General features: G+C 41.9%; 2 protein-coding genes across 5 annotated transcripts in view; one reads left to right on the top strand and one right to left on the bottom strand.

Moving 5' to 3' along the window:
- The window catches only part of LOC106576069 (peroxisomal carnitine O-octanoyltransferase-like), a 47,427-nt gene extending 46,236 nt beyond the window's left edge, over nucleotides 1-1,191 (top strand). For all 3 annotated transcript variants that reach the window (XM_045698473.2, XM_045698474.2, XM_045698471.2), the window contains one exon: nucleotides 1-1,191. This exon is cut by the window's left edge and continues 97 nt beyond it. In XM_045698473.2, the coding sequence (XP_045554429.1) occupies nucleotides 1-24 (24 nt within the window). In that variant the 3' untranslated portion in view covers nucleotides 25-1,191.
- LOC106597751 (ATP-dependent translocase ABCB1) overlaps nucleotides 1,166-12,500 on the bottom strand; it is a 35,260-nt gene continuing 23,925 nt past the window's right edge. For both annotated transcript variants that reach the window (XM_045698466.2, XM_082960309.1), the window contains exons 19-28: nucleotides 12,222-12,299; nucleotides 11,315-11,398; nucleotides 11,042-11,245; nucleotides 10,735-10,835; nucleotides 10,432-10,572; nucleotides 7,228-7,384; nucleotides 6,823-7,020; nucleotides 5,881-6,087; nucleotides 4,920-5,066; nucleotides 1,166-3,054 (exon numbers count right to left, since the gene is read on the bottom strand). In XM_045698466.2, coding sequence (XP_045554422.2) covers nucleotides 2,848-3,054; nucleotides 4,920-5,066; nucleotides 5,881-6,087; nucleotides 6,823-7,020; nucleotides 7,228-7,384; nucleotides 10,432-10,572; nucleotides 10,735-10,835; nucleotides 11,042-11,245; nucleotides 11,315-11,398; nucleotides 12,222-12,299 — 1,524 coding nt within the window. In that variant the 3' untranslated portion in view covers nucleotides 1,166-2,847. The remainder of the gene's footprint in view (nucleotides 3,055-4,919; nucleotides 5,067-5,880; nucleotides 6,088-6,822; nucleotides 7,021-7,227; nucleotides 7,385-10,431; nucleotides 10,573-10,734; nucleotides 10,836-11,041; nucleotides 11,246-11,314; nucleotides 11,399-12,221; nucleotides 12,300-12,500) is intronic.

Here is a 12,500-nt window from a genome sequence, read left to right on the forward strand (position 1 = left end):
CTCGCTACCACAGCTCAGCTCTAACACACACACACACACACACACACACACACACACACACACACACACACACACACACACACACACACACACACACACACACACACACAGTTTGAAGATGGTAGTCAATAATAGTTTAGTTCTGCACAGATCAATGCAAAGGCACATTTATTGTTTTCTACATTTAAAAAGAGATGTATTATTTGTTTAAATGCAGCTCAACAAATGCAGCTCAACAATTTTGCACTTAGTGAATCATTCTCTGTGATTTTATGTAGCATCTAGATTGTTTTCAAAATGTATAGATTGAACTTCCTACCACAATTCTGTTTAGATTTAGTCTGTTGTTTTTATGTTGTGAGAAACATTTAGTGTTAACCCATGTCATGCATTGTACAGCGCTAAGCTAACACACACATCCTAACTCGCCCTCACCATAACACTTCCAGCCTGCAGTGACCAGCGTAGCATCGCGTCACCTGTCCCTGGTCATTAGTGATTCATGAATAGTATTCTTTTTCTATATTGGTTGGCTTTTCCAGAAGAGTGACTGAGGCATAGATGTTCTTGATTGGTTGAAATTACTCTTTTAGAACGTAACTGTCGTCGTAGCTGTGAAATTGAGAAACAGAGAGAAACGGGTCATGTTGTCTTTGACTACTGTCTCACCTCAGGCCTCATGGGTATTATGTAAGGGCCCTACTCAATCAAAACTGTTTTCCAGTTTCCAGGGCAAGAAAAAGTATTGTTTTTATGTTTTGCACATCACTCGAGGATTATGCATTTGGCTGGATATGATCAATGAAACGGTGTTTGGGTGAGACGGAAAGATACCCAAGTAAATTCAAATGTGCCTTTTTGCTGTGTCCTTATTTTCGTCTGTCCCCAGAGATCTGGATAGTGGTTTTGATTGATCCTAAATCATCCTAAATGATAGGAAAGTGATAAAAGACGAGCGCTGCATTTGATTCAATCAACAGAATGAAAATAAGCTGTTTTAATGCCTAAAGTAGTGAAAATGATGTAACCTACTTTACAGTAGGAAAATTATAGTATTGACTTACTGACAATGTAAACTTGGAAAATGTTTCATTGAATATGAAAGTTGTTTGGTGTGATTGAACTGACAAATCAAAGTGAATGAATCATGTCATGAGCCCAAATATTCAAATAAAACATCTTTATTAATGACACCTGTTTACATAAGGAAAAAAGTTATGCATACATACAGTACATACCCAAGCAGAGGTCAGTTAATTCAGTGCAATTCTAGAAACAGGAACGTGATTTGTATCAATATACTGTTAGTGTTTGAGCCCCAACCCTCTGGTGTGTGTATATCACTCAACATATTACCTACAGTTAAGTTAAACAAAACATTCAGGAACTCTTTGGTCCTTTTAAATACCTCAGACACTTCCAGTAGCATGAGCATAGCACAGAGACAGTTTGAAAGGCCACATCTCATGATAATTACAAAAATAATTGCTCTCAACATTAAAGGTCCTGTTTTTATCGCAATATCAAATCATTTTGGGTAACAATTAAGTACCTTACTGTGATTGTTTTCAATTAAAAATTTTATTTTTTAAATAAAAATTACTTCATAGCGAAGAGCAATTTCTCAATCAAGAATTTTGCTAGGACTGTCGGAGTGGGGAGGGGAAAACTGAAAACTAGCTGTTATTGGTCTATTAACCAATGTATGCCTGGTGATGTCACCAGGTAGGCCAAAACTCCATCCCACCAAAGCAGGCAGAAATTTCAGGCGTGCTTTTCAAACAGCTCTTACACTAAAAGGGCATTATCATAATTTTCACAATTTTAGAATCACCTTTATTCTCTCATAGTGTGGAAATATATAAGTTGATATACAGATGACATACAGTGGATGTACAATTTTACAGTATCAGTATGAATATATCTAAATGCAGAGAGATGAACAGAGTGCAAATGCAGTGTAGTGCAGTTATTTTGTGTACTGTGTTATTCCAACCTGATAGTGTGGAAATAAATAAAGCACATGGAAATCTAGTTTTTGACTGCACTGGGCTTTTAAAGGAAAACTCCACCCAAAAACTATATTTTGGTATTTGTTTCATTAGTCCATTGTTGACATGGTCCCAAATGTTTTGCTTGTCAGCACTCAAGTTTTCAAGATATGTAACTTTCAAAATACAGAAATCATCCCTGTATGATGCATTTTGCTTCGTATGATATGATCCGAAATGCATCATTTTATTTATCTAGGCAAGTCAGTTAAGAACAAATCCTTTACAATGACAGCCTAGGAACAGTGGGTTAGGTTAACTGCCTTGTTCAGGGGCAGAACAACAGGTTTTTACCTTGTCAGCTCAGTGATTCGATCTAGTAATCTTTCGGTTACTTGTCCAATGCTCTAACCACTAGGCTACCTGCTGCCCCATATGGGGATAATTTCTGTATATTGAAAGTTACATAACCTGGACTAATGAAATAAATACCAAAATATAGTTTTTGGGTGGAGTTTTAATTTAAGCCCAAAACAATTGAACAAATCAATGTAATAATCTGAATATTGAGGATACACACTGCTTCAGTCTCATTGGCTTAGTTCCATGCAGTTTACAGTAACGCGCAGACGTGTGTGTATATGTGTGTGTGTTCCATGTATTCATTTGGCACACAGGCACTCTATGGTACAGATGTGATACTTTTTGAATAAATAACTGAAATACAGCACCACCACCTCTTCCTTTTATATACAAAATACCCCCCTGCACACTCAGCCCCTCCCTGCAACCCCCTGCACCCTCAGCCTCTCCCTGCACCCTCAGCCTCTCCCTCCCCCCATCCACCTCTCCTCCCTCAGTTTCTGCCATGGCCCAGCTGTGTGGTAACCAGTGAGTAGTATACTCCTCTCTGGGACAGTAGTTGTTGATGAGTGCCCTGCTCCACCACCACTCCCTTCTGAAAGACAGCAATGAGGTCAGCGTTCTGGATGGTGGAAAGGCGGTGGGCCACCACGATACACGTCCTGCCCTGTCGAGCCACATCCAGGGCGTCCTGCACCACCTGGGGAAAGGAGGGCGGACAGAGACAAATACATCCAGTAGTTAAAACGTCTGTATCATGAATCCACATAGAGATTTACAGTTGAAGTCAGATGTTTACATACACTTAGGTTGGAGTCATTAAAACTCGTTTTTCAACCACTCCACAAATTTCTTGTTAACAAACTATAGTTTTGGCAAGTCGATTAGGACATCTCCTTTGTGCATGACACAAGTAATTTTTCCAACAATTGTTTACAGACAGATTATTTCACTTATAATTCGCTGTATCACAATTCCAGTGGGTCGGAAGTTTACATACACTAAGTTGACTGTGCCTTTAAACAGATTGGACAATTCCAGAAAATGATGTCATGGCTTTAGAAGCTTCTGATAGGCTAATTGACATAATTTGAGTCAATTGGAGGTGTACCTGTGGATGTATTTCAAGGCCTATCTTCAAACTCAGTGCCTCTTTGCTTGACATCATGGGAAAATGAAAAGAAATCAGCCAAGACCTCAGAAAAAGAATTGTAGACTTCCACAAGTCTGGTTCATCCTTGGGAGCAATTTCCAAACGCCTGAAGGTACCACGTTCATCTATACAAACAATAGTACGCAAGTATAAACACCATGGGACCACGCAGCCGTCATACCGCTCAGGAAGGAGACGTGTTCTGTCTCCTAGAGATGAACGTACTTGGTGCGAAAAGTGCAAATAAATTCCAGAACAACAGCAAAGGACCTTGTGAAGATGATGGAGGAAACAGGTACAAAAGTATCTATCTCCACAGTAAAACAAGTCCTATATCGACATAACCTGAAAGGCCGCTCAGCAAGGAAGAATCCACTGCTCCAAAACCGTCATAAAAAAGACAGACTATGGTTTGCAACTGCACATGGGGACAAAGATCGTACTTTTTGGAGAAATGTCCTCTGGTCTGATGAAACAAAAATAGAACTGTTTGGCCATAATGACCATCGTTATGTTTGGAGGAAAAAGGGGGAGGCTTGCAAGCCGAAGAACACCATCCCAACCGTGAAGCACGGGGGTGGCAGCATCTTGCTGTGGGGGTTCTTTGCTGCAGGAGGGACTGGTGCACTTCACAAAATACATGGCATCATGAGGCAGGAAAATTATGTGGATATATTGAAGCAACATCTTGTCACGTCCTGACCAGCAGAGGGCATAATTGTGTTAGTCTTGGTCAGGATGTGGCAGGGGGTTTGTGTTTGTTAAATGTTGTGTGGGTGATTGGACTCCCAATTGAAGGCAGGTGTGTTGAGTTGCCTTTGATTGGGAGTCCTATATAGGAGTGTGTGTTTTTCTTTGGGGTTGTGGGTAGTTGTTTTTGCACTGCATGTTGTGTGCCTGCAAAACTGTTCCTGTCTTTGTGAGTATCGTTTATTGTTTTTGCCTGTGGATGCTTTACTTAAGTTTATTTAAAAAACTATGAGTATCCACATTCCCGCTGCGCCTTGGTCCATTTTTGAAGACAGCTGTTACACATCTCAAGACATCAGTCAGGAAGTTTGGTCCCAAATGGGTCTTACAAATGGACAATGACCTCAAGCATACTTCCAAAGTTGTGTCAAAATGGCTTAAGGACAACAAAGTCAAGGTATTGGAGTGGCCATCACAAAGCCCTGACCTCAATCCTATAGAAAATTTGTGGGGAGAACTGAAAAAGCGTGTGCAAGCAAGGAGGCCTACAAACCTGACTCAGTTATACCAGCACTGTCAGGAGGAATGGGCAAAAATTTGCCCAACTTATTGTGGGAAGCTTGTGGAAGGCTACCCGAAACGTTTAACCCAAGATAAACAATTTAAAGCTAATATATATATATATATATAGTTTTACAGAACACAAATGCACACACACACACCCTCTCGCTCTCTGTGTCCAGTGCGGAGGTGGCCTCGTCCAGCAGCAGGACTTTGGGGTTGCGGAGGATGGCTCTGGCAATGGCTATACGCTGCTTCTGTCCTCCTGACAACTGGGTCCCCTTGTCACCAGCTTGGGTGTCATACTTCTACTCAGTGAGATGGAGGGAAGAGGAGATGGAGGGAAAGAAAGAGGTTATCCTCGTCATCTCACACATGACATAACACCTAGGGCTGGTTTTACGGACACAGATTAAGGCCGGGATTCAATTTACGATTGAGCTGACATGCGCAGCGTTTCCCATGAACGCGATCTCCGTGAACATCTGGGGAAAATGTATTTGAAAAGTGTATTGTTGGCTGTGTAGTGCTCTGTGCCTATAATGTGCCTTGCATCGAATCCCAGCCTAAAACTAGCCCGGGACTAACCCACGTAGGCCATTTAAAATCTATTTTTAGTCTGGGACTAGGCTTAATCTGTGTGTGAAACCAGCTCATAATCTCTTTCAGTCCTACAGGTGGTAAACCCTCAGAGTGAAAGACAGTTCACCCTTACACAGGGAACAGCACTAAGATGACATTACTCCAGTAATGACCTGCAGTGTTATCTCTGGCACGGCATCTGAGAGAAGCTGATACCACTATCAGTCTGTCTGTGGTTATCTGACCATGCAGCCACTATTAGGGTATTGGTGCTGATGTAGAGATCCCAAGAAACCAAACTCACAAAAGCAGAAGATGCGTATTAGCAGTAGCGGTAGTAGTAGTAGTAGTAGTAGTAGTAGTATTGGTGACAGTAGTAGTAGTAGTGGTGACAGTAGTAGTAGTAGTAGTAATAGTAGTAGTAGTAGTTGTAGTAGTAGTAGTAGTAGTATTGGTGACAGTAGTAGTAGTATTGGTGACAGTAGTAGTATTGGTGGTAGTAGTAGTAGTAGTGGTGACAGTAGTAGTATTAGTGTGTACCTGAGGCAGGTCGTCTATAAAGCTGTGTATGTTGGCAGCTTTAGCAGCACTCTGGATCTCCTCCATGGTAACTTTGCGTGTGTTGTCTCCGTAGGCAATGTTCTCTGCCAGACTACAGTCAAACAGCACAGGCTCCTGGGATACGATGCCCATCTGGGCCCTGAGCCAATGGATGTTCAGCTTCTTAGCATCACTGTTGTCCAACATCTGAGGAAGAAGAGGAGGAGGAAGAGTTAACATCAAAGTTGGATAATCCTCTACTGTTTGTCATTTTATCAGTGGCCTTAGCAGGGCAATAACCTCCACATGAACACACAAATGCACTTTGAGCAGGATCATAACCCACAAGGTCTCAGTACAGGGTCTCAGTACAGTAGAGCCAGAATAGTAGAGCGTTATGAAGCAACAGTGTCAACATCCTGGCCTGTCAATCAGTAATTATAGAACCGTGTTTCAGTAGGAGAATATCTACACAGTCACACATGGAGACACATGAGGGCTCTATGTTTTCATGGATTTTTGCATATAAAAATTCCAGCAAATATCTCACTGTCTGGCTGATGACAGTGGTCATTAAACGTACAGTACATATAGCTTTAATAATCAATGTGTGTATACACGTGTGTGAAAACGTTTGTGTGTGTGTGGGTTGGTTCTTTTATCCTTGTGGGGACCTAAAATCCCCAAAAGTCCTCATAAGGATAGTAAAACAAAAATTCTCTCTCCTGGGACATTTCCCACATCCCCATTAGGACAAAGGCTATTTTAAGCTTAGGGGTTAGGTTTAGGGTTACAATTAGTGTTAGGAGTTAGGTTAGGGTTCGGGTTATGGTAAGGTTTAGGTGTTAGGGAAAATAGGATTTTGAATGGAAATGAATTTTAGGTCCCCACAAGGATAGAAGAACATAACGTGTGTGTGTATGTGTGTCGGTGTGAACTCACCACTGTGCCCTGTAGTGGGTCGTAGAACCTCTCCAGTAATTGTATGGTCGTACTCTTCCCACAGCCACTGCTGCCCACCAGGGCTAGAGTCTGGCCCTTCTGCACCTTCAGCTCCAGTCCCTGCAGGACAGCAAGGTCTGGACGGGACGGGTAGTTGAACCTCACCCCCTGGAAACGCACGTTACCATCAAAGTGGTCCTGGAGGGAAGAGAGGGAGGCAGAAGAACATCCGTTCATGAAATAATCTCCTGGCATGTACTATATAATCACTCCACAACTCTCCACTGTGATAGCCACTGGGTGTGATGTGGGTGTGTGTGTGTGTGTGTGTGTGTGTGTGTGTGTGTGTGTGTGTGTGTGTGTGTGTGTGTGTGTGTGTGTGTGTGTGTGTGTGTGTGTGTGTACCGGTGTTTCTCCCTCCTGTGAGCAGTTGTCTATGGCAGGTTCTCTGTTGATGAGGAACATAAGGTGAGATGCTGATATCTTGGCTTTGGCGTAGTTAGGCGTGAACGAGTTGGCCTCTCCTACTGCCATGGCTCCGTACAGCACTGCAGAGATCACCCTTTAGAGAGAGAGACAGACAACAGGTTACAATATATCTAACATGTACCTTAAAGAGATAGTTCATACTGCAGAGATCACCCAGGAGAGAGAGAGACAGAGAGAACAGGTTATGATCTAACTAACATGTATCTTAAAGGGATAGTTCATATTGCAGAGATCACCCTGGAGAGAGAGCGAGACAGAGAACAGGTTATACACTAAAAACAAATGGTTCTATATAGTGCCAAATAAGTTTTTTTGGCTTGTAACCATCACGTGACCCAATGGCGTTCGATGGGGTTGAGGTCAGGGCTCTGTGCAGGCCAATCAAGTTTCTCCACACTGCTCTCGACCAACCATTTCTGTATGGACCTCGCTTTGTGCACGGGGGCATTGTCATGCTGAAACAGGAAAGGGCCTTCACCAAACTGTTGCCACAAAGTTGGAAGAACAGAATCGTCTAGAATGTCATTGTATGCTGTAGCGTTAAGATTTCCCTTCACTGGAACTAAGGGGCCTAGCCAGAACCATGAAAAACAGCCCCAGGCCATTATTCCTCCTCCACCAAACCTGTACAGTTGGCACTATGCATTGGGGCAGGTAGCATTCTCCTGGCATCCACCAAACCCGGACTGCCAGATGGTGAAGTGTGATTCATCACTCCAGAGAACGATTTTCTACTGCTCCAGAGTCCAATGGTGGCGAGCTTTACACAACTCCAGCCGATGCTTGGCATTGTGCATGGTGATCTTAGGCTTGTGTGCGGCTGCTCGGCCATGGAAACCCATTTCATGAAGCTCCCGACGAACAGTTATTGTGCTGACGTTGCTTCCAATTTGAACTTGGAACCGAGTGTTGCAACCGAGGACAAACGATTTTGCAGTTCCACTCGGCGGTTCCATTCTGTGAGCTTATGTGGCCTACCACTTCGAGGCAGAGCCGTTGTTGCTCTGAAACGTTTCCACTTTACAATAACAGCACTTACAGTTGACTGGGGCAGCTCTAGCAGGGCAGAAATTTGAAGAACTGACTTGTTGGAAAGATGGCATCCTATGACGGTGCCATGTTGAAAGTCACCGAGCTTTTCAGTAAGGCCATTGTACTGCCAATGTTTTTCTATTGAGATTGCATGGCCGTGTGATCAATTTTATACACTTGTCGGCAACGGGTGTGGCTTAAATAGCCAAATCCACTAATTTGAAGGGGTGTCCACATACTTTTGTATATATAATGTATCTTAAAGGGATAGTTCACACTGCAGAGATCACCCTGGAGAGAGAGAGACAGAGAGAGCAGGTTTCTCCCTATCTAACATGTATCTTAAAGGGATAGTTCACCCAACGTTCACAATTACATATTGGTTTCCTTACCCTGTAAGCAGTCTATGGGCTGCTTTGGTTTTGGTTACCTGGCCACTGTTTCCAAATGGTAACATTTTAGCATTCGTGGCACAAATCCAATGCAAGTCAATGTTACCGATATTATATTTATGAGCTTCATATTCAAATCATGTCCAAATCACCACTGCTTCAAGTCCCCAAGGCACGTCTCTGTACTATGGGGGACCGAGTCTTCTGCTCCGTTGCCCCTCGCCTATGGAATGCTCTCCCTGACCATCTGAGAGCCGCTACATCAACTGGAGCCTTTAAAACACATTTCTACAGACTATCTTTCTCATAGTCCTAATCTGAAAAGTATTTTAGCACCTAGCCTACTTTTGCTATTTCCTGCCTTGATTCAAATGATTTGCCCATGTAGAGCTTTGAGATAACACTGTAATGAAAAGCGATAAATAACTGCATCGAGTTACACAATCAATTTAAGATGCTATGATTTGGACATGAAGCATGAAAAAATTAGCATTGGTTTTGCGTCACAAATGCTAAAACAGTCTATCAAGCTCGGAAACTATTGTATCAAGCTCGCTAAAGTCTAATTTAGGTTAAACTTAAATTATCTTGAAGTCATGCCAAAGAAATGTGAACTTCACATTGAAAGTGACATAATACAACGCATGACACTTAAAGGTGCAATATGTAGGAAATCGCTCTGCCATTTTCTGGTTGCTAAAATTCTAATAGTTTGCCTAATTTTAGTTTATGGGACAAAACAAGCAGAAGAGAATCCTTGTACGATCTAAACCGCTGTGAAATATATTTTCAATAACCCAAAATATGGTATTTTCATCTGTTTGAAGCTGGTATAAAACAAAAGCGAAAGTAAAAGACGCAAAAACTAAACTTAAAAGATGAATGCATAGAAATAGAGAAAATAGAAAAGATCTACCGCTTCTTAGACTTGCTTTCTATGAGAATGACAGATATAGAACTCACATTTCTATGTGAATTTGGTTGGGTCGCCCAAAAAGTTGCATATTGCAGCTTTAATGACAATAGTAACATCTGTTTATGACAGATGTTATGTTGCTGTTATGACAGTGTTATGACTGCCTTATGTACACCTTTTCAAATAAAATGTATCTAAGCCTTTAGTCGTGATATCTACTCTATAACATCCATTTCTATGGGTCACATGTTAGACATGTCATGGCTATATGGCCATTGTTGCTACAGTGATGAGTCCCTAGATCAGTGTTGACCTCCCAGTAAGGTAATGATTAACCACAACCACCTTTGACCACTGTAATACTGGACATTCCTGTCAGGCCTAGATGAGCTGGGCTGGGGTGTGTTCTACTATACCTGAGCTGTACAATGTATACACACATCCTCCACTACTGTACCTGAGCTGTATTGTACAATGTACACACACATCCTCCACTACTGTACCTGAGCTGTATTGTACAATGTACACACACATCCTCCACTACTGTACCTGAGCTGTATTGTACAATGTATACACAAATCCTCCACTACTGTACCTGAGCTGTATTGTACAATGTATACACACATCGGTACACTACTGTTCCACCCAGCATCCATATTAGGGAAGCAATTGAGTCGTTCCAACATGGCCTTATAGTCACATAGGAAAAGGCTATAAGGACAGTTGTGAACATGGACACATGACTGAAGTAACCCATTCAGAGGTAGCTGCTGTACTCACAGGAAGACATTTTCAAAGGTCATAATGCCTTCCTCTATGAGCCAGGCTCCGAAGCGGAAGCAACCTGCATAGGCAAAGTAGATCATGGCCTGAGAGAAGGAGAATGTGATGCCATACACATGGGCCTTCTTCTGAGAGTTCCTACAGAGGAAAAGCGAGAGAGGGGGAGAGAGAGAGAGATTAAAGAGAGGGGTGATTACATAAACAAATGTAATATAGTACATTTACAAGACTGACACTGTTGACACATTAAAAACACAGGACTTTTTATCATGGAAATGACCAACTTTGTAGCACACGTACTTGTAAGGCACTATGAGGTTCTCCTGGTACAGAGACTCAAACTTCTGCTCTCTGGTGAGAGACGCTACCGTACGGATGTTCTCTATGGCCTCTGTGGCAATCTGACACACACACACACACACACACACACACACACACACACACACACACACACACACACACACACACACACACACACACACACACACACACACACACACACACACACTGGTTAGACTGGAGAGAAGAATGTATAGATATTCACTGTGTCAAATGTTGGGAGCTATGAAGAGAGTGAATAAGACTGTGTGTGTGAGTGGTTGTGTACCTTGCCAGCCTGTTCTAGCTCTTTCTTGTCTTTGACGGCGTGACCAGAGAGCATCTTCATCTGTATGCCTCCAGCTACAGCCATGACAGGTACCACACACAGGATGAGAAGAGTCAGCTGCCAGCCGTACACAAACGAGATGATCAGACTGGTGCCCAGGTTAGCCACGTTCTGGGCCAGAGTGGCCAAACGCACTCCTGTAGCCTGGAGAGGGAGGGAGGGAGGGTTACTGTGTGTGTGTGCGTTGTGTTCATGTGTGTACTTACTACCTACCCCCTGTACTTGTGCTGCGTCTGTAGCCAGTCTAGTGGTGAGAGCTCCAACACTGTTCTTGTGACTGTCATACCAGCCCAACTCCTACAGGAGGACGAAGAGAGTGACATGTTCAAATTGTCTCTATATAAACACTCCATAAGCCCTATAACCTATATGAGCCTATAAACACTCTATAAGCCTAAATAAACAGTCTCACCTTTATTAAACGCTCTATAAGCCTAAATAAACACCTTTATTAAACACTATATAAGCCTAAATAAACTGTCTCAACTTTATTAAACACCCTATAAGTCTAATTAAACACCTTTATTAAACACCCTATAAGCCTAAATAAACTGTCTTGCCTTTATTAAACACCCTATAAGCCTAAATAAACTGTCTTGCCTTTATTAAACACCCTATAAGCATAAATAAACTGTCTTGCCTTTATTAAACACCCTATAAGCCTAAATAAACTGTCTTGCCTTTATTAAACACCCTATAAGCATAAATAAACTGTCTTGCCTTTATTAAACACCCTATAAGCATAAATAAACTGTCTTGCCTTTATTAAACACCCTATAAGCATAAATAAACTGTCTTGCCTTTATTAAACACCCTATAAGCCTAAATAAACTGTCTTGCCTTTATTAAACACCCTATAAGCATAAATAAACTGTCTTGCCTTTATTAAACACCCTATAAGCATAAATAAACTGTCTTGCCTTTATTAAACACCCTATAAGCATAAATAAACTGTCTTGCCTTTATTAAACACCCTATAAGCATAAATAAACTGTCTTGCCTTTATTAAACACCCTATAAGCCTAAATAAACTGTCTTGCCTTTATTAAACACCCTATAAGCATAAATAAACTGTCTTGCCTTTATTAAACACCCTATAAGCCTAAATAAAGTGTCTTGCCTGTCTCATCATGGCTTTAAAGGCCATCAGTCTCAGCTTCATGGTCAGAATCTCACCGGCCTTCCCAAAACAGAATCCCTGGAGAGAAGACAACCACGTATCACAGTCATAGTAAGTAAAACTTCAAGATGCTGTCGATCAATAGAAATACATTAGGGACCACTGACCTGCTGTAGGATAGATACAAACCTAAGCCCCTCCCACATTCTGTCACTCATTCATCATATTGTTTAAAAAAATATTTTATTATTTTTTTAGGCTAGTTGAGAACAAGTTCTC

This window comes from Salmo salar, chromosome 02, assembly GCF_965601325.2.
Source record: "Salmo salar chromosome 02, fSalSal1, whole genome shotgun sequence".
NCBI lineage: Eukaryota > Metazoa > Chordata > Actinopteri > Salmoniformes > Salmonidae > Salmo > Salmo salar.